The sequence below is a fragment of the Zingiber officinale genome, chromosome 8A (genome assembly GCF_018446385.1).
Source record: "Zingiber officinale cultivar Zhangliang chromosome 8A, Zo_v1.1, whole genome shotgun sequence".
In the NCBI taxonomy this organism is placed as follows: domain Eukaryota; kingdom Viridiplantae; phylum Streptophyta; class Magnoliopsida; order Zingiberales; family Zingiberaceae; genus Zingiber; species Zingiber officinale.
Genome location: NC_056000.1, coordinates 96,211,040 through 96,229,632, shown reverse-complemented (window position 1 = coordinate 96,229,632; position 18,593 = coordinate 96,211,040). Strand labels below are relative to the sequence as shown.

The following is an 18,593-nucleotide window of genomic DNA, read 5'->3' as shown; positions in this document are numbered from 1 at the left end:
GTTGATGCAGGGGCGGAGACAGACAAGGAACGCCCTGTGATGGTCCTCGGTAGTATCGCCAGGGGGCATTGTGGGAAAGGCAGAGGCTCAAGATACGAAGCGCCTCCTAAGGTGATTGCTCCAAGCAGGACAAAAGTGTATGGAGGGGCCACTAGGAAGGTGGGTAGATCAAATCAGCGGGCTTCAGAGACATGCAAGGTAAAGTTTAGCTCTGGCCGGGCAAGGTATAAAGGCAACTATCGGAAGAAGAGCGACGTAGCCGAGCATAATAAGCAAGGGTGAGCGGATTAGCAAAGATCAACCAAAGCCACGGACGACCTACTAAGAAAAGAAGCAAGCTAAGGACACACGAAGGGGAAGCCATACGATTATCCAGACATAAAGGCAAATAAGTGCAATCATCCAAAGTTCAATAAGACCACGCGAATAAGTACAATCACGGAAGATTCAGAGTTAGCACATGGAAGTTAACATTACAATATGTCGCCAATCACACAACATCCGAGGAAGAAGGGGCAGGATCACTGGAAGCCAACGGAAGGGGCCCGGGGTCGGCTGACACTATGGCGGAAGACGCAGGATCAGCGGACGCTTCAGGAGCAACAACAGGAAGGGCCGGGGTAGAAATATCCACGGGAGCCGGATCGACCGTAGGGTGAGGAGCCTCCAGGAAGAAGAATCCATCATCCGCTTCGAAGGAAGGGAAAGTTTCCTGCGGCAAATCCCTGGATAGGCGAGCTGTGTCCAGAAAAGTGGCAGGAGGTGTCGAGCGTAGAAAGCCTTGCTCGAAGGCCTGTTTGACCCCGCCCGCGGCCCCGTGACACAGCAACAAGACCATCCAGCGCCCCAGCTTTTGGAGGAAAAAGGGAGAGCTGACATAGGCCAGTCTGTAGGCCTTCAGGCGCCCTGGTTCATCGGCCTGGTACGCTTCCAGGTTGTTCTTGTGCTTGGTAGCCTCAGCTCAAGCCACAGATAAATCGCTCTGGCCCTGAGACACTGCTTCTTGGGCCTGCGCGAGCTCCGCTTGCAAAGATAGAAGAGTGTTTTGGCAAGTTTCCCACTGAGTCCGCACGGTTGCCTCCCGGCTAGCGGCAGCACTAGCCAGGGCTTGGGCATCGGCCAACCCCATTTACAAGAGCTCCTGACTTTGCCGTAGCAAGCTCAACTCCGGTAATCGGGAGAGCAGCTCTGCCTCTTTGTCTTTCAGCTCAGAAACTGCCGCTTGATGACGCTCCGCTTCAGAAGCCAAAGAAGACTCACTTATCTTTAAGGCCGCCTCCAACTTTTGAAGCTTATCAAAGGCAGCATGGGAAATGGCTCGGGCAGAGGCTGCAGATTCCCCGGCGGTACGCAGATAAGCATCCAAGCTTCCAAGGGAAGGCTCAGGAGGAGCTGAGGAAGTCACAGGGGGCTCTAGTTCCTGCAGACGTGCCCTGAGCACCGCGTTCTCTCGCTGAAGCTCGGCCGCTCGCTGAACGACACTCAGACTCGTGGAACAGGTCTGCAGGTGGCCATAGGAAGGGAAAGGGGGTTATAGAAGCATATGAATACCCAGAAGAGGAAGAAGAAGAGCTTACCGCTACCAAGGAACGAGCAATTTGATGAAACCCCTCCAAAGGGGAACTGCTCTCCCAGAATTGGCGGTTGGCTGATTGCCAGGTGGTGGCCAAGTCCCCATAGAAATCAACCCTACCGAAGATAGAAGATAGGTCGGCAGCGGGCGGGTAAGCTGGGTCGATCTCTGAAGGAAGTCTCCAGGAAGCCTCGAAAGCTAGGTCTGCAGAAGGCAGGTGCAGAGTTGGCATGGCTGAGCTCATAGGCGCAAGAAGAGGAGAGGCTGGGGGAATCAGCAAGCTCAGGGGCTGATCGCCAGAGGACGAAGGCGGGTCAAGTAATACACTCTGGATTGGTTCCGGAGCGGTCAGGGCCAATGACGGGTCTGCCACTTCCAGATCAGAGGCCTTCTCCCGGGCCAAGCTTGTCTCCTGGGTCGAGCTCGTATCCGAGGACCTAGAGGGGGAGGAGATACTCAATACTCGTTGACGGCGAGGAGGTGGAGGAGAAGTTGCGGTGACCGGGGCCGCTCTCTTGCCCTTGCGCGTAAGGCGCAGCTTCATAGTAGGAGGGAGCGAAGGCACTTGTCCTGCTGGCGAGGGCTCAGATGCAGGTTGATCAGAGATGCGGGGTAGGGCTGAGTCTGCAGGGCTGGGGGCAGGTGGTCCAATAAGCTGTGGACCAGCGGAAGCAGCGGGGTCAGAAGATAGGCCTTGTGTTAGCTCCTCGTTCAGAGCTTGCAGAACGGCCACCGAGGGTGTCTCCTGGTTGGCAAAGGAGCGGAGAATGGCAGCCACTACGAGAATAAGAGGAAAAAGCACCTCAGTTAGCGAAGAGCGGCATATAAAAAGTAACAACTTACCAAAAGGAGCTCCGATTTCTGTGGAAATAGGGCTAAGACCAAAAGCGTACAGAATGCCTTCTAGCATCAATACAGACAAGTGAACAACAACACCGCTCATCTTGTTCGCAGCTGCGGAGCAGGCAGGTTCATGAGCGTGCGAAGGGAAGTCTGAAGCAAGGATGGGACGCCATTGGGAAGGCCCTTTATTGGAAGAAGGTAAGTCATCAAAAAACTTATAGCCCGGCTTGGCCTGAACGTTGAATACCCCCCTCGGCCCGCCGGAAGGAATAAAAAGTGATGGAATAATCGAGCGGTCAAGGGAATGTGATAAATGCGGCACAAGATGATGGTTCCGTAAACGGCTCGGAATACATTAGGGGCAAACTGAGAGATGCTGAGGCCGCAGTACTGACACAGCTCGGAGAAGAAAGGGTGTAAAGGAAAGCGAATTCCGCCTAAGACTTGATCCCTAAAGACGGTGATAAAACCTTCGGGAGGCGAAGAGGGGTGTTCAGTGGACAAAGGGAGACGAAGCTCATACGAGGAATCTAACTTCAAATGGGATTGCAGTAAAGACAAGTCGTGATGGTCCAAATCGGAGATATAGCATGAATACCAGAAGGATTTCTTACCGTCCATGATTGTGAGGAGTAAGCAAAGGAGGAGGTCGAAGACAAGAGGGGTCACAGGTCGGGCGCGAGCAGGAAGACGAGGAGTTGCACTACCAGAAGTGGCCACGAACAAGAGAAAGAGGATAGCGAAGCGTCGAAGTGAAGACGGCGGACTTCCTTTAGGGTTTATAAGGCCCATTCATTCCTAGGAAACATCGAGAGTCGGGCCAAGTATCTTTTTGGGTAATACGCCTCAGCACCGTCAGCTGGGAAGTATGCGCCAAAGGGTGCGAAATAGGGTCGAAAGCTGGCATCAGGAGGCGTGAGCAATAAAGGCGCCGGACAGGTGTCATCGCGAGAGGAAGCGCATTAAAGATTGACATGGCGAGGTAATCATGAAGGGGCATGGCCCCAAAAAAGGGGCATTCTTCAAGAAAGGCCCGAGGCTAGGCGGGAAGTCTCAGAAGCCGGGCAATTCAAAAGGGTTGCGAATGAGACAAGGCAGGTCAGCAGAAGTGAATGTCAGATCAGAGAAGTATCAAGCGGGCCTGTGGGGCTGTTGCTTGCTCGGATCATCCGAGCAAGTAGCTCTGCGTAAGCAGCCCCTGATCCGATTTGCTAACCAAGCGCATCGCGAGAACTGCGGGGTCATCATAGGCTGCAAGGGCACTGTGGCCCAATGGTTGAGTAAGGTTTTTATGCTCCCTTCTCTATTCTTAATTCTATACCATACATAGTGCAATTGCAGGGAGAAACGCGACACGAATAAGTAAGCCCAAAGCTAGCAATAACGACCAGATCAACCAAAGCAATGAGGTCGGCGTAGGTAGGACGGATGAAGGCGGAGAAGAGCAATGCATCTATGCCTTCGCCGTTTGGGGGTCCAGCAGGTCTCTGACCAGCACCATCGTCACCGGTCTCGCACCGGAGTATCATTACTGGTCTCGGACCAGCGCCATCGCCACCGGTCTCGGACCGGAGTATCATTACTGGTCTCGGATCAGCGCTATCACCACCGGTCTCGGACCGGAGTATCCTAGACTCTCGCCCTAGTGCGAGTTATAAGTGAGCTATGTTCTCATGCCCAACGACCTTTCAGGTCGGCTCCCATGCGAGAATTAAAAGTGAGCCCTGTGCTCACGCCCAACGACCTTTTAGGTCGGTAGTCCCAGACTCTCGCCCCAGTGCGAGTTATAAGTGAGCTCTGTTCTCACGCCCAACGACCTTTCAGGTCGGCTCCCAAGCGAGAATTAAAAGTGAGCCCTGTGCTCATGCCCAACGACCTTTTAGGTCGGTAGTCCCAGACTTTCGCCCCAGTGCGAGTTATAAGTGAGCTCTGTTCTCACGCCCAACAACCTTTTAGGTCGGCTCCCATGCGAGAATTAAAAGTGAGTCCTGTGCTCACGCCCAACGACCTTTTAAGTCGGTAGTCCCAGACTCTTGCCCCAGTGCGAGTTATAAGTGAGCTTTGTTCTCACGCCCAACGACCTTTCAGGTCGGCTCCCATGCGAGAATTAAAAGTGAGCCCTGTGCTCACGCCCAACGACCTTTTAGGTCGGTAGTCCCAGACTCTCGCCCCAGTACGAGTTATAAGTGAGCTTTGTTCTCACGCCCAACGACCTTTCAGGTCGGCTCCCATGCGAGAATTAAAAGTGAGCCCTGTGCTCACGCCCAACGACCTTTTAGGTCGGTAGTCCCAGACTCTCACCCCAGTGCGAGTTATAAGTGAGCTCTGTTCTCACGCCCAACGACATTTCAGGTCGGCTCCCATGCGAGAATTAAAAGTGAGCCCTGTGCTCACGCCCAACGACCTTTTAGGTCGGTAGTCCCAGACTCTCGCCCCAGTGCGAGTTATAAGTGAGCTCTGTTCTCACGCCCAATGACCTTTTAGGTCAGCTCCCATACGGGAATCAAAAATCATCTCCCCTACGAAAATCATAAGCGGATTTAGCGCCCACTCCTACCTTTCAGATGGATATGCCTCACAATGAGCGGAACGTCTCCCAATAATCAGGTTAACTACATCTGACCTTGTTGTAGTTCCTTTATTCAAATTGTAAATATGCAGCAAATGTGCAAGGTACGGAGTACGGGGAGCCATCCATTCTACCCCTAAAGCATCAATGTTAACTACGGAATCAGGTTTTGCACGTTCATTGCAGTTTTAATTTTCAAGCACTATGTTGGTTTTATTATCCAAAATTCATACATAAAAAGGAGTCATGATACAACTCTTGGCTCTTACATACGGGCCAGTTTCTAAAAATGCTTGCTAGATGAAAATTGAGCAGGAAAGACTATGCCGGGAAAGGACAGATATACAAGTACAGCAGCACAGTTCAGTAAGCAGGCGATACAGCTAAGGCTACAAGCGGAAGCGTTTTGCGGCAAAGGAGACACTAAGACAACTATGGCCTGAACTAGTCTTAACTCGGGGAAAGGATTGGTCATGGAGAATGAGCACTGCCGTGTGAAGAAATGTCTGGGGACTCAGGAGCCTATGGGGCGTTCAAGGCTCGAGCCAGCTCCGCGTGTAAGGAGTTGATGACTGTTTGTTGCTGAGCGATCGTGTCTTGTTTGTCGTCGAGATACGCACGGAGGAGAGATAGCTCCGTTTCATGCTCTTGCTGCAAGCGTTTCTGAAGGCTGAGTTGGCGCTGTAGGCTAGCCTGGCATTCTTCTTTCCTCGCCTTCTCAGCATGCACGCGAGACTTCGCAACACGATACTGGGCTTCCATGGAGTGCAGGGCAGCTAGCTGACGAGCTCGATCCTTGGATACGCGCTCCAGTTCACGTTCTTTCTCGGCAAGTTGTAAGGTGAGCTGATCTATCCGCGTTTGGGAAGGTGGTTGATCAACCTCCTCAGAAGAAGGAGAATGCATCGCGTGGGGAAGAAGCTGATGGAACGCGGGTTAGCAAAAGAAAGTGGGAAGGCGTGATAGAAAAAGGATGGAATAAAGAAGTGACCGTAAGGCTCTTTATAAAGAGGATGGGGAGCCAAGTCAAAGCAACTACGTGGGCACGGTACCCCAAGCGACTGGCAGAGCAATTAAGGAGGCATGGCATCCCCGGTGACGCGACACAAAGGTTGATGTGTGAGGCAAGAAGCAGAGCGCGCAGAGGTGTGGTAAGACACAGAGATAGGCTGAGGTCATAGAGATATGCTGAGGTGACGGAGATATGCTGAGATCTTAGAGATGTGCTGAGGTCTAGTCAGTCAGACTGTCGTCCTCCTTCGACTAGACTTGTGAGGGAGGCTTGTGATACGGTTGGCAATGGTGGGGCCCAAGAGGAAAGGGGGAGAAGGGTCAAGGCCATATAGCGGTCAACAGTCAAGAGGACGTGGCGGTCAATAGTCAAGGTGACTGGGCAGTCAATAGTCAGGGTGACTCAGCAGTCAATAGTCAAGCTGACTAGGCAGTCAGAGGCAAACATATGGGGTACTCAGAGGTCAGGCAAACTTGTCGATCAAGAGGGCAAAGTAGTTGAAAGACAAAGGGAGGCGACAGGCGGAACACCGGGCACAGGTTGGGATCGGCAGAGCTGTGTAAAGACAGCTCGATCTACAGGCCTACGGTCGAGAGCCAGCAAATACTCACGGGTCGGGATCGGCAGAGCTGGGTAGAGGCAGCTCGATCTACAGGCCTGCGACTCGAAGGCCCGGAAGTGCAAGTCACAAATCATAGGTCGGAAGCGGCAGAGCTGTGTAAAGACAGCCCGATCTACAGGCTTATGGTCGAGCATCGGGAAATACAGGGTACAGAGTACAGACCGTGATCGACAGGGCTGTTCAGGGTTAGCTCGACTGACAAGTAACGCTCAGAGGCGGGATCTAGTCGAGGGGTGTGAGGTAGACGCAGACACGATAAATAAGATGAGCTGAGCTGTGCAGGAGTCGGAAGATCACAATTGTCCGTCAAGGGTAATCATTACATACCAATGAGATGTGCGAAGGCGGAGGTTCCTAAACGAAAAGATGTCCTCGTAACCAATAGCAGCCTGACAGATGTCCTTCACTACAAGACAAAACTCATGTGTAAAGGCGGAGGTTCCTAAACAAGAAGATGCCTTCACGACCAATAGCAGCACGACAGGTGTCCGGGATATACGACAAAGCCCAGCGTCTAACGTTTTCTGACAGGGTTGCAGGTTCTAGAAGCGGGGCGGGTGCATAAAAGAGGAGGATTCCTCATACGCGGGTACGCTCTCTCGTCACTTTTTCCACAACTTTTCATTTTGAGTCATTTTTTCTGCCTTTTGCCGGGGAAAAAGGACTTGACTTGAGCGTCGGAGGGCCTGATCCGGGGACTTTTTCCCTGGGTTCTGGTCTCTAACGTGAGGGGAGGAGATCGTCTGAGTGTGTGCAGGATCCTGCAGCATCGTCAGCCGCCCGTGGGAGCCGAATCACCCACGACTTTTCGTCAACAACCAGAGCGTCGCGACCAGCCTTCGTACGACTCAGCTTTCGGACAGGATCACACTTAAACTTTTTAAATTCTTTTTCTATAAGGTTTCTTCACCTAGGACAAATTAGAAATAAAAACTATATTTTATTACTACTTAGTGTCTATACTTGTAGTTTGATTAATCAACTTTCATGCTTAAACTGTTAGTTAAATCTGTTGCATGCTATTATTACCTTTGTCTTATTTAATTGAATTAGTCTAATTTAATTTATTTTCGTTGTGCTTACTCTAATTAATTTAATTTCTTTTAATTACTATCTATTCATTTTTAAATTCGTAACATTATTCATCCTCCCTTTTGCATCAATTTCAATCCTAAAAAATGGTTTGACATTAATGGCTGAATTGAAATAGCTCAAATGAAAACAATTATCCATTGACAGTTAGCTGCTGGAGTTTTAGTTCAGGTAAGCTAAGGTAATGAATGACCATTACTTGTCCATTATAAGGTAGATTTAATTCTACTTAAGTATTCAGCTTATAAAAGGAGGCTCCTACCTTAAACAGAAGATACAAGAATAGAGTGCATAGAGCACAATGAATTCCATCCAACATCGTCCCCCATGTTCTCCACCTCGTTGTCAAGCAAACCTACTCGACAACTCTCCTTTGTGTTTTCCCAATGGCAACGTTCAAATACAATTCACCACATACAATACTTGATTATGAACATGATCGAGTCTTTGTATCTTGGGAAACAAACGTCTAATGAAATCTCTAAGTACCGATGGATGGAATGAATTTATTTTAAAGAAATTATATCTAATACATACCTCAATAATGCTCAATACACCTCCCCCCTCGACGGCCACACATCTCAACTTATTTGGCGGTCTTGCATTCTTGCTCAGCATCTCCTTGCCCGGCCTTCCGGCTTGGCAGTTTGGTAGCTCTGCCCAGTCTCCAATTCAACGGCTTCCTGTCCAACCACCCGGCTCAATAGCTCAATAGCTCTGCTATATGATCCACTTGACAACTTGGCCCACTCAAGTTACTCCACCTATTTAGGCCACTCAAGCCACTTGACAGCTCAGTCACTTGGTTAGTCCAACAACTTGACCTTCCCTAACAGCTCAGTCATACAAAACAACTTAAACTTCCCTAGTAGCTTGGCCTATCTAGCAGTTCGGTCATATTAGACAGCTGAGTCTTCTTTTATTTGGTAGGAGCTATGCCTATCCAATCCAATTCGGCAGCAAGTTAAGTCCATCTCAACATACTAAATAAATCTGAATTTTAAATTTAATAATTTATAATATTTTTAAATAGTGTAAAATTGTGCAACCAAAGCAAATGGGCCATGCGTTCTTTTCACAAAGTGGCGCACATAATTTAAGCAACTAAGCTCACCGTCCTATAACTGCTACAGATTGGTAGTTTTTACAACACCGTGATATCTCAATAAAAACTGGTCAAAACCTTCTCCTCTGTTTCTTAAGTTGAGTTTTCCAGAACAGAGGACTGGACGTACTTACACGCATGTAGAGTTTGAACTTAAAACTCCCGTTAAACGACAGGAGGAGGCAAGCAGACATTTGATGATTACCCATGATAGAATCACAGTGAACAACAGCATCTTCAGTTGTTGTGCACCTGCAGTTATTGCGTCGCTATCATTATCGAACATGAATTCATCTTCCTCCCTGATAATACACTTAGCGACCTGGCCCTAGTTTATTTAAAGCATCTGTAACATTGTCCATATTAGCACTCTGTCAGGTTAACAAAGTCAAAATGCCTATATAAGCTACCTTGTTGGTCACAGTCTTCTAAAGATTTAACTGGAAGTTCAAGGTTCTAAGTACGCAATGGCATTCTGACAGGAATTCAAAGTCCCCATTATTCCTATCTTACTACAATAGAGAAATGGGTGAACCAGCTGCATGCCATAATGTGGAGTCTAAGGAGCACAAGGTTTAGAGACCTTAATAAATGAGAAAGGATTGGAAGAGATCATCAGCTCCAAGTTGGAGGACAGTCGGATGTCTGACCTGATTTATGCAAAGTTACTAGGGACCTACGAAAATTGTACTTGGTCGCGACTTTGTATTTGATCTCAATTGCATAGAGATCTGGCACCACACCAAGTGATATGTGGTTATCCAGCTCAGGTTACGATAGATCTGCTCAAATTTCCTTACTGTTCAAATTTGGAGTTCTTGGAACAGCCTCTAGCTACTTCAATTCAAAGTCCTATAAGTATCCCCTTACCTCCTGTCGCTTCGACCAAGTTCTCTCGCTCGTTTGTTCCTCAAGTCTGAGAGCGGTAACTCCACTCCACTCCACTGAAGCTAACAAAATGGTCCCAGGAGACAAAATCAAAGATCACCTGACAGTATCAGAGGTATCAAAAATATGCTGCTCTTTAACTGGTTTTGGCATTTTAATTCAATTCATGTGTTTGCTGCAGGTGTTGGAGGAGTGGAAGAGAATGAAGGAGATAGGTCTTCCCATCACTGTCATCAACTTGGTGAGCTACATCAAAGGGATGACCTCGGTGATGTGCTTGGGCCGGTTGGGGCGTCTGGAGCTGGCAGGCGGCGCCCTGGCCGTAGGCTTCACCAATGTCACCGGCTACTCCGTGCTCACCGGCCTCGCCATGGGCATGGAGCCCATGTGCAGCCAGGCGTTCGGCTGCCGCAACCTTCCCATGGCGTCTCGCATCCTCCGCCGCACCATCCTCATGCTACTCCTCGCATCCCTGCCCATCTCCTTGCTGTGGATAAACATCAAGCCGATCATGCAGGTCGCCCACCAAGACCCCGACGTCGCCCGCATCGCCGCCCTTTACTGCCGCTTCGCCCTTCCTGATCTCCTCGCCAACAGCGTCTTGCAGCCCCTCCGCGTCTACTTTAGGTGCAAGGGCACGCCCTGCCCCCTCATGTGGTGCATCTCCCTCTCCGTCTTCCTCCATGTCCCCATTACCGTATTGCTCGGCTCCGCCATAGGGGTGCCGGGCGTGGCCATAGCCACCTGCCTTACCAACTTCAACACCCTCTTCCTCCTAGCTTGCTTTGCATGCGCTCCAGTAACAGTGGAGACCTCTGTTTACATGCCGATCCCAACATCGGTACCCTGCTGTTCTAGCAAACCATCGTCAACGGAGTGGGCATCGCTGATCCGATTGGCATTGCCCAGCTGTTTGTCCGTCTGCCTCGAGTGGTGGTGGTACGAGCTCATGACCGTGGCCTCCGGCTACCTCAGTAACCCTCACGTCAGCTTGGCCACGGCCGCCATCGTTATACAAACTACGTCCTTGATGTACACGGTCCCAAGCACGCTGAGCACGTCGGTCTCAGCTCGTGTTGGGAACGAGCTCGGTGCCGGCCGGCCGAGGGGAGCGCAGACATCTGCGACGGTGGCCATCGGCCTCGCATTTGCAGGTTCGTGCGTCAGCTTGCTATGGGCCACGATGGGAAGGGAGGCTTGGGGGCGAGTCTTCACGGATGACAAGGAGGTTCTCCGGCTCACCAAGGCGGTGCTTCCGGTGATCGGGCTGTGCGAGCTGGCGAATTGCCCTCAGACGACCGGGTGCGGCGTGCTCCGGGGCAGCGCACGCACCTCGGTGGGCGCCGCCATCAACCTGTACGCCTTCTACTTGGTTGGAGCCCCGGTGGCGTTGGTGTTGGCCTTCTGGTGGGACATGGGCTTCGTCGGTCTCAGTCTTGGGCTCCTTGCAGCCCAAGCGGCGTGCGCCGTGTCGGTACTCCACGTGATTCGCAAAACGGATTGGGAAAGAGAGGCCTCGAAGGCTGCGGACTTGGTGGGGAGGGAAGCTCCTAAAGTGACCATGGACGAAGAGGAGGACAAAATTGGGCTGCTGAAACGTGAAGGTCTTCAACCTTGAAGCAGATGTACAGCATCTCTTATCTCTTATTCGGGGATATTGTGGAAGTGAAGAAGAAGCAGGAGGTCTCCTCATGTAATGCAATGTAATGTAATGGATTGATCATTCTGTATGCTTAACTATATAGCCAGTGACACCATAGCTAATATATAAAAGTAATAAAATATAGTGACATCATAGCTAATATATAGCTAGTGACATCATTTTGTATGCTTTTGTGCGTCTTTGTCTTTTTACTCCGTATAATTTTTTTTCTCTCTCCCTCTTCTTCCGGATTTTAGAAGTTAACAAGTGTTGCCTTCTCTTTGCATAACAATTAGTATCAGAACCATGGTCCAGACCAGATGCCATGTGGGATGAGCTTGAACGAAGTTGAGGGTGGGCCTGGAATAGATTAGGGTGACCGTATGTTCGTGGGAACCCGAAGTATGTCAAGGTAACCATATGCTTGCGGGGAGGCCTGGAGCAGGTCAGGGTGATCAGATATTTGTAGGGAAGTAAGTAAGTCAGGGTAACTGGATGCTCGCGGATAGGCCCGAAGTATGTCAGGATGACCGGCTACTTACGGGGAGGCCTAGAGCAGGTCAAGATGACCAGATGCTTGTGGGAAAGGCCCCAAAGCATGTCAGGGTGTCCGGATACTCACAGAGAGACCTGGAGCAGGTCAGGGTGATTGGATACTTGTGGGGAGGCAAGTAGGTCAGGGTGACCAGATACTCGCGAGGAGGGTCAGAGCAGGTCAGGATGATCGGAAGCTTGTGGGGAGGCCCCAAAGCAACTCAGGGTGACCGAATACTCGCAGGGAGGCCTGGAGCAAGTCAGGATGACTAGATGCTTACGGGGAGGCCTGGAGCACGTCAGGGTGACTTGATGCTCGCGGGGAGGCGAATAGGTCAGGGTGACTGGATGCTCGTAGGGTGGCCCAAACCAGGTCAAGGTGACCGAATGCTCGCGGGGAGGCCCCGCCGTAGGTCAAGGTGACCGGGTGTGGATGCTTGCGGGGGCCCATAACTAGTCAAGGTGACTAGATGCTTGTGGGGAGGCCCGAACCATAAGAGTAATTGTGGTTCTTCGTTTGAGGGGAGGATTGTTGACGTTTAATGAAAGCCCTACATTGGAAAGATTTGGTAAAGATCATGGGGTTAAAAGGATGCATGATATCTCTATAGGCATGAGACCTTTTGGGGAAAGCCCAAGAGCAAAGCCATGAGAGCCTAGGTGTTGGAATATATACTAAAAGCCTAAATTTTTGTATAAATATTTATTTTGAAATAAGAATCACATTGGTCAAATGTCTGCATTTAGGTAAATGCAGTTGTCCATTTAATTTATATTGTAGTTAACATGGTGTGTGGTGTCTCACAGAAGATCATGTTATCAGTTCATTATAAATTATAAATAGTAGCTCACAACTAAGATGGATTGGGGTAAATCATTGGAATGGTTGCAGTGTAATTTTATATTAGTTTATCTTGACTATAAAATTACACTAATACATTATGTGTGTATTGAGAAGGATCATTTGAGGTTATTCTTTTTATACTGACGGCATAAAAGAACGCAACCTCTGTTATTATAAATGTGCGTATTCTTAACCTCGATATAATAACAATCACATATACATAGTATTTATTTCTTTAATTTATCAATGGGTGAGATTTATTCGTTAAATCAATAGGCCCGATAAGTTGGAAATAATATTATTTATATGATGTGTTGTTAATTATAGAAGAAAACTATGTCCTGGTGATGTCCCCATGAGGAGCTCATAAGGATTGTCATGTAACGCTGTAAGTGGACTTAGTTCCGACATGACAATGAAGTTGAGTAGTACTACTCTTGGAGCTAGATATTAATTAAGTGAGTTGTTAGTAACTCATTTAATTAATAGACATTCGATATCTTAAACCCAGGGAGATTAATACACTCATGATAAGAAGGAGCATATAATGTAATATGGGATTGGTGTGGTAGTTCAATAAGAACTCTTTAGTGGTATGAGTTATTATTGATGAACTTGAGTTGGATGTTCGAGTCGAACATAGGAAGCTCAAGCTCATTAGAAGGCCAAAACCAATTCCTCCTCTCGATCCCTTCTATAGCTTCTATAAAGTCTCACATTCATCCATTTTGATTTTCCTTCCTACCCAAGTGAGGGGCCGACCACATCCTTGCTTGGTGCCCAAGCAAGGGGTCGGCCAAGCCTTGCATGGTACCCAAGATGTGGGCCGACCAAGCCATGCTTGGTGCCCAAGCATGGGGTCGACCATAATATAAGAGAAAAGGAAGTTTTTATTTAAAATAAAATGTTGTTAAAATCTTTCCTTTTATAGCTTTCTATAAAGGATTAAAAGAGATATTTTAATTTTGTTAAAATCTTCATTTTTTGTAGTTATCTACAATGGTTTAAAAGAGAGATTTTAATTTTGTTAAAATTTTTCATTTTTTTTGTAACCAACCATTATAGGAATAAAAGGAAGATTTTGTTTAAAACAAAGTTTTGTTATAATTTTTCCTTTTATAGCTATTTACAATGATTTAAAAAGTAGATTTTAATCTTTCCTTTTTTTGTAACCATCCACAATAGCAAATAAAAGAAAAATTTTGTTAAAACTTTTCTTTTTTAGCCGCTATCAAAGAATATAAAAGAGGAGGAGGGTGATGCCCAAAAACATAACCTAAGCTCTCTCTCTCTTTTATTCTCTTGTATGGCCGACCCTCTTCAATTGTTTTCTTTCTCTTGAGGCCGGCGGCACCATGTTGTTGGTTAGTCCTAGGAAAACGTACCGGTTCCACTGTACAAAATTTTTTTGTACAAGTGTCGAACATTTTCTTAAATAACCTATTGTGTTATTTAGAAGTTAAATTAGGAATCGCAGACGGAACTTAACATCATTGATTCTAAATTTAACTTATCTGTTCTTAATGGTTTAGATTTGAATCGCAAGCGGAACTTAACACTATTGATTCAAATCCACCTATGTTATTAATTTCATTAAATATTAATTTCCAAAATTGGCTTCTAGGACTGCATGGCGATGCACATGACCTTCTTGGATATGGGAGCAACCACCACCGCCTAGACAAAGCCTTTTAAGGAAAACTAATATTTAATTTCCTTAAATAACTCTAGGTTAACCAAAAAGAACAATCGAATCTCAGATTCGAAAAAGAAGAAAACACAAACTCGAAATACTAATTCGAAAAACTAGATCTAATTGCCTCTTGTATTTAGAATTCTTACAAAGAAAATTACTAGTTATACCTTCTCTTTGTAAGCTAATGACCTCGAGATCTTTTGCCGTATTCCTCGCCTCACCTTGGACGTCGTGTGGGCGACGATCCTCCAAATGATCACCACCCAAAAGCTTCTTCCTCTTCTACTGAAATCCGGCCACCACCACCACAAAGGAGAAGAGAGCAAAGGGAAGGAGAAGGGGCCGACCACCTAGAGAGACTCCACCAAGAGAATAAGAATTGTTGTGTCGCATGAAGCCTCCCCACCCCTTCTTTTATATTAGTTGCCCAAGGCAAATAAGGGAAGAAATTTTACAAAAATTAAAATCTTCCTCTAGCTTTGTCTTTTCCCTTTTAATTTTTATTTTCTTTCCTCTTGATTGAATCAATCACCAAAAATAAATTTGATAATTTTATAATTTTAAACATGGCCGACCACCTTGCTTGGGCACCAAGCAAGGGTGGCCGGCCCCCATAAGAGGAAAAGGAATCTTATTTTTTTTTTATAAAATTTTACAAGAAGAAAAACTCTTAGAAAATTTTACAAGCTCTCTTTCCTAAAGTAGGAGTTAAAAAAGGAAAGTTCTAAAAATTAAAATCATGTTTTAAAATTTAAAACTTCTCTTATAAAATTTTTTTTTTAACATGATGATAGGAAATTTTAATTTTAAAACTTATCTTCCTTTTTTTTTCTTAAGCCATGAGGATGGTTAAAAAAAGAAAGTTTTAAAACTTTTAAAACTCTCTATTAAAACATATGGTCTAATTCAAATAAGGAAAGTTTTAAAAATTAAAATCTCTCTTTTAAAACTTATAGTTTTCTACAAAGAGAAGATTTTAAAAATTCAAAACAACCCACCCTTTTTGAATTATTATGGCCGGCCCCTTCATGCTTGGTCACCAAGCAAAGGGCTGGCCCCTATAGAAGAGGATGTGGCCGACCCTTGCTTGGTCACCAAGCATTGGACCGGCCCACTTCTTGGACACCAAGAAGAGCCTTACATTTGGATGGACTTGAGGCCATAATGAGGCTACGACAGAGACCTAGAGGAGAAATTGGTTTTGGCCTTTCGATGAGCTTGAGTATCCCGTTCTCGCCCCGAACACACAACTCAAATTCATCGATAATAACTCATTCCACTAGAGAGTTATTATTGCACTACCGCACCAATCCCAAATTACATAATGGGCTTCTTCTTATCATGAGTGTGTTAGTCTCCCAGTGTTTAAGATTACGAATGTCCACTAATTAAGTAAGTTACTGACAACTCACTTAATTAATATCTAACTCCAAGAGTAGTACCATTCAACTTCATTGTCATGTCAGACTAAGTCCACCTGCAGGGTTTAACATGACAATCCTTATGAGCTCCTCTTGGGGACATTCTCAGCCTAGATAACTAGGACACAGATTCTTCTCTAATCAACAATACACACTATAAATAATATCATTTCCCAACTTATCGGGCATATTGATTTATCGAGCTAAACCTCACCCTTTGATAAGTCAAAGAAATAAATATTAAATATATGTGCTTGTTATTATATTAGGATTAAGAGCACACACTTCCATAATAACTAAGGTCTAGTTCTTTTATTAAGTCAGTACAAAAAGAACTTACCTAAAATGGTCCTACTCAATACACTTAGAGTGTACCAGTGTAATTTATTAATCAAGATAAACTAATATTTAATTACACTACGACTATTCCGATGGTTTGTTCCTTTCCATATTAGTCGCGAGCAACTGTTTATAATTTATAAAGAACCAACCACATGATCTTCTGTGTGTGACACCACACACCATGTTGTCTACTATACAAATTAATTGAACAATTACATTTAACAAATAAATGTAGATATTGACCAATGTGATTCTTTTATTTCAACAAATAAATGTTTACAAAAGCTAGGCTTTTAGTATACACTCTAACAATCTCCCACTTATACGAAAAGACTAAGCTGCCATATTTGTTGCCATACATCTGATTCCCATCCCCTCCACATGCCGATCAAAAGCTTTCGCTGGAAGTGCCTTAGTGAAAGGATCTGCCAGGTTATTCTCTGATACAATCTTGGCGACAACAACTTCTCCTCGCTTGACGATGTCTCGTATCAGGTGGTACTTACACTCTATATGTTTACTTGCCTTATGGGCTCGTGGTTCCTTCGAGTTTGCAACTGCACCGCTATTATCACAATAAATTGTGATGATTTTGGGTAAACCAGGAATCACATCTAAGTCCATTAGAAAGTTCCTGAGCCATACAGCTTCTTTGGCTTCATCAGAGGCTGCCACATACTCAGCTTCCATGGTTGAGTCCGATACGCATTTTTGCTTAACACTCCTCCATGCAATGGCTCCACCTCCTAGAATAAACACATAGCCTGATGTAGACTTACTGTTGTCCCTATCTGATTGGAAGTTCGAATCCGTGTAACCCACAGAGAGCAAATCATTTGCCTGGTAAACTAGCATATAGTCTCTAGTCCTTCTCAGGTACTTTAATATATGCTTTATCGCAGTCCAATATCCTTGTCCAGGGTTACTCTGATATCTGCTAACCATGCCCATGGCAAAACAGATATTAGGTCTTGTACACAGCATTGCATACATAAGGCTTCCTACAGCCGAGGCATAAGGAACTGCCTTCATGTCCTCTATCTCCTTTGATGTCTTTGGAGACATCTCTTTAGATAAAGCTACTCCATGCCTAAAAGGTAAGAAACCTTTCTTGGAGTTCTACATGCTAGAACGAGCAAGGATCGTATCTATATAGGAAGCTTGAGATAGACACAACATTCTTTTCTTGCGATCCCTTATGACTTTGATCCCAAGAATGTGTGCACATTCTCCTAAGTCCTTCATATCAAATTGTTTGGACAACCATACCCTTACGTCCGATAATACCTTGACATTGTTGCCAATTAACAAAATATCATCTACGTATAGTACAAGAAATACCACCATGTTTCTGTTACACTTCTTGTATACACAAGACTCATCTGGACATTGAATAAATCCATATGACTGGATTACTTCATTAAACCGGATGTTCCAAGACCTTGAAGCTTGCTTCAGTCCATAAATGTATTGGGACCGAAAAGTAGCTAGAGGTGGGGGGGTGAATAGCTCTTCGCGTGCTCGTCGTTGGCGTTGCTCGTTTCTTTGATGGTATGCAGCGGAAATATAAGAAACAAAAGCAAACAACGCTAACAAGGATGGTTTACTTGGTATCCACCTCACAAGAGGTGACTAGTCCAAGGATCCACACCTACTCACGCACCCTCCACTATGAATAGCACACCTTTATGGTAACTACCAAAGGCGGAGAAGCCCTACAACACTCTCAATACAAGAAGAAGAAAGGGAAATACAAGATAAGCAAAAGCTTACAAGATGTGCAATAAAAACCCTAACCCTAACTTCTTCTTCTTGCTTTTGATCCGCCTCTTGACTTGGGAAACCTACAAGAACCTTCAAGAACTGGCGATCTGAGCTTGAGAGAAGTGTGGAGAAGTCGCTGTGTTGATCTGAGATGAAATCGTGAAGTTCTACCGAAGGAAATGAACGCCTGCGGCTTAAATCGACGCCAACGGTCGGATCCCGATCGATTGGATTGCTCCCAATCGATCGGGGAGGCTTTGGATCGATCCACGGATCGATCCAGAGCGCCTCTGTGCACTCTGAAATAGCCTGGATCGATCGGTGGATCGATCCAGGGCTTATCGCGCATAAACAGCAGCTCCCAATCGATCCACTAATCGATTGGGACCTCTGGATCGATCCACCGATCGATCCAGAGGGGTTCTGTTCGCGGGGACTCACCGGATCGATCGGCCGATCGATCCAGATCTTCTGGATCAATCGGCTGATCAATCCAAATCTGCTGGATCAATCGGCTGATCAATCCAGATCTTGGTTTTTGCCCAAAACTAAGTCCAAAGCCCCCTAAACCAACATCTAGTCAACCATGACTTGTTGGTACATAAGACCTAGCATCCGGTCACCCTTGACCAGCTAGGACTCTCTC

The 18,593-nt window shown here is 46.3% G+C and overlaps 1 protein-coding gene across 1 annotated transcript; it reads left to right on the top strand.

The window, feature by feature from the left end:
- Window positions 1–5,998: 5,998 nt before the first annotated feature.
- Window positions 5,999–11,371, top strand: LOC122011077 (protein DETOXIFICATION 55-like). The gene is made up of 3 exons (XM_042567513.1): window positions 5,999–6,136; window positions 7,859–7,882; window positions 9,886–11,371. The coding sequence occupies exons 1-3, from the start codon at window positions 5,999–6,001 to the stop codon at window positions 11,320–11,322; spliced, it is 1,599 nt and encodes a 532-aa protein (XP_042423447.1). The 3' UTR covers window positions 11,323–11,371.
- The last annotated feature ends 7,222 nt before the right edge of the window (window positions 11,372–18,593 follow it).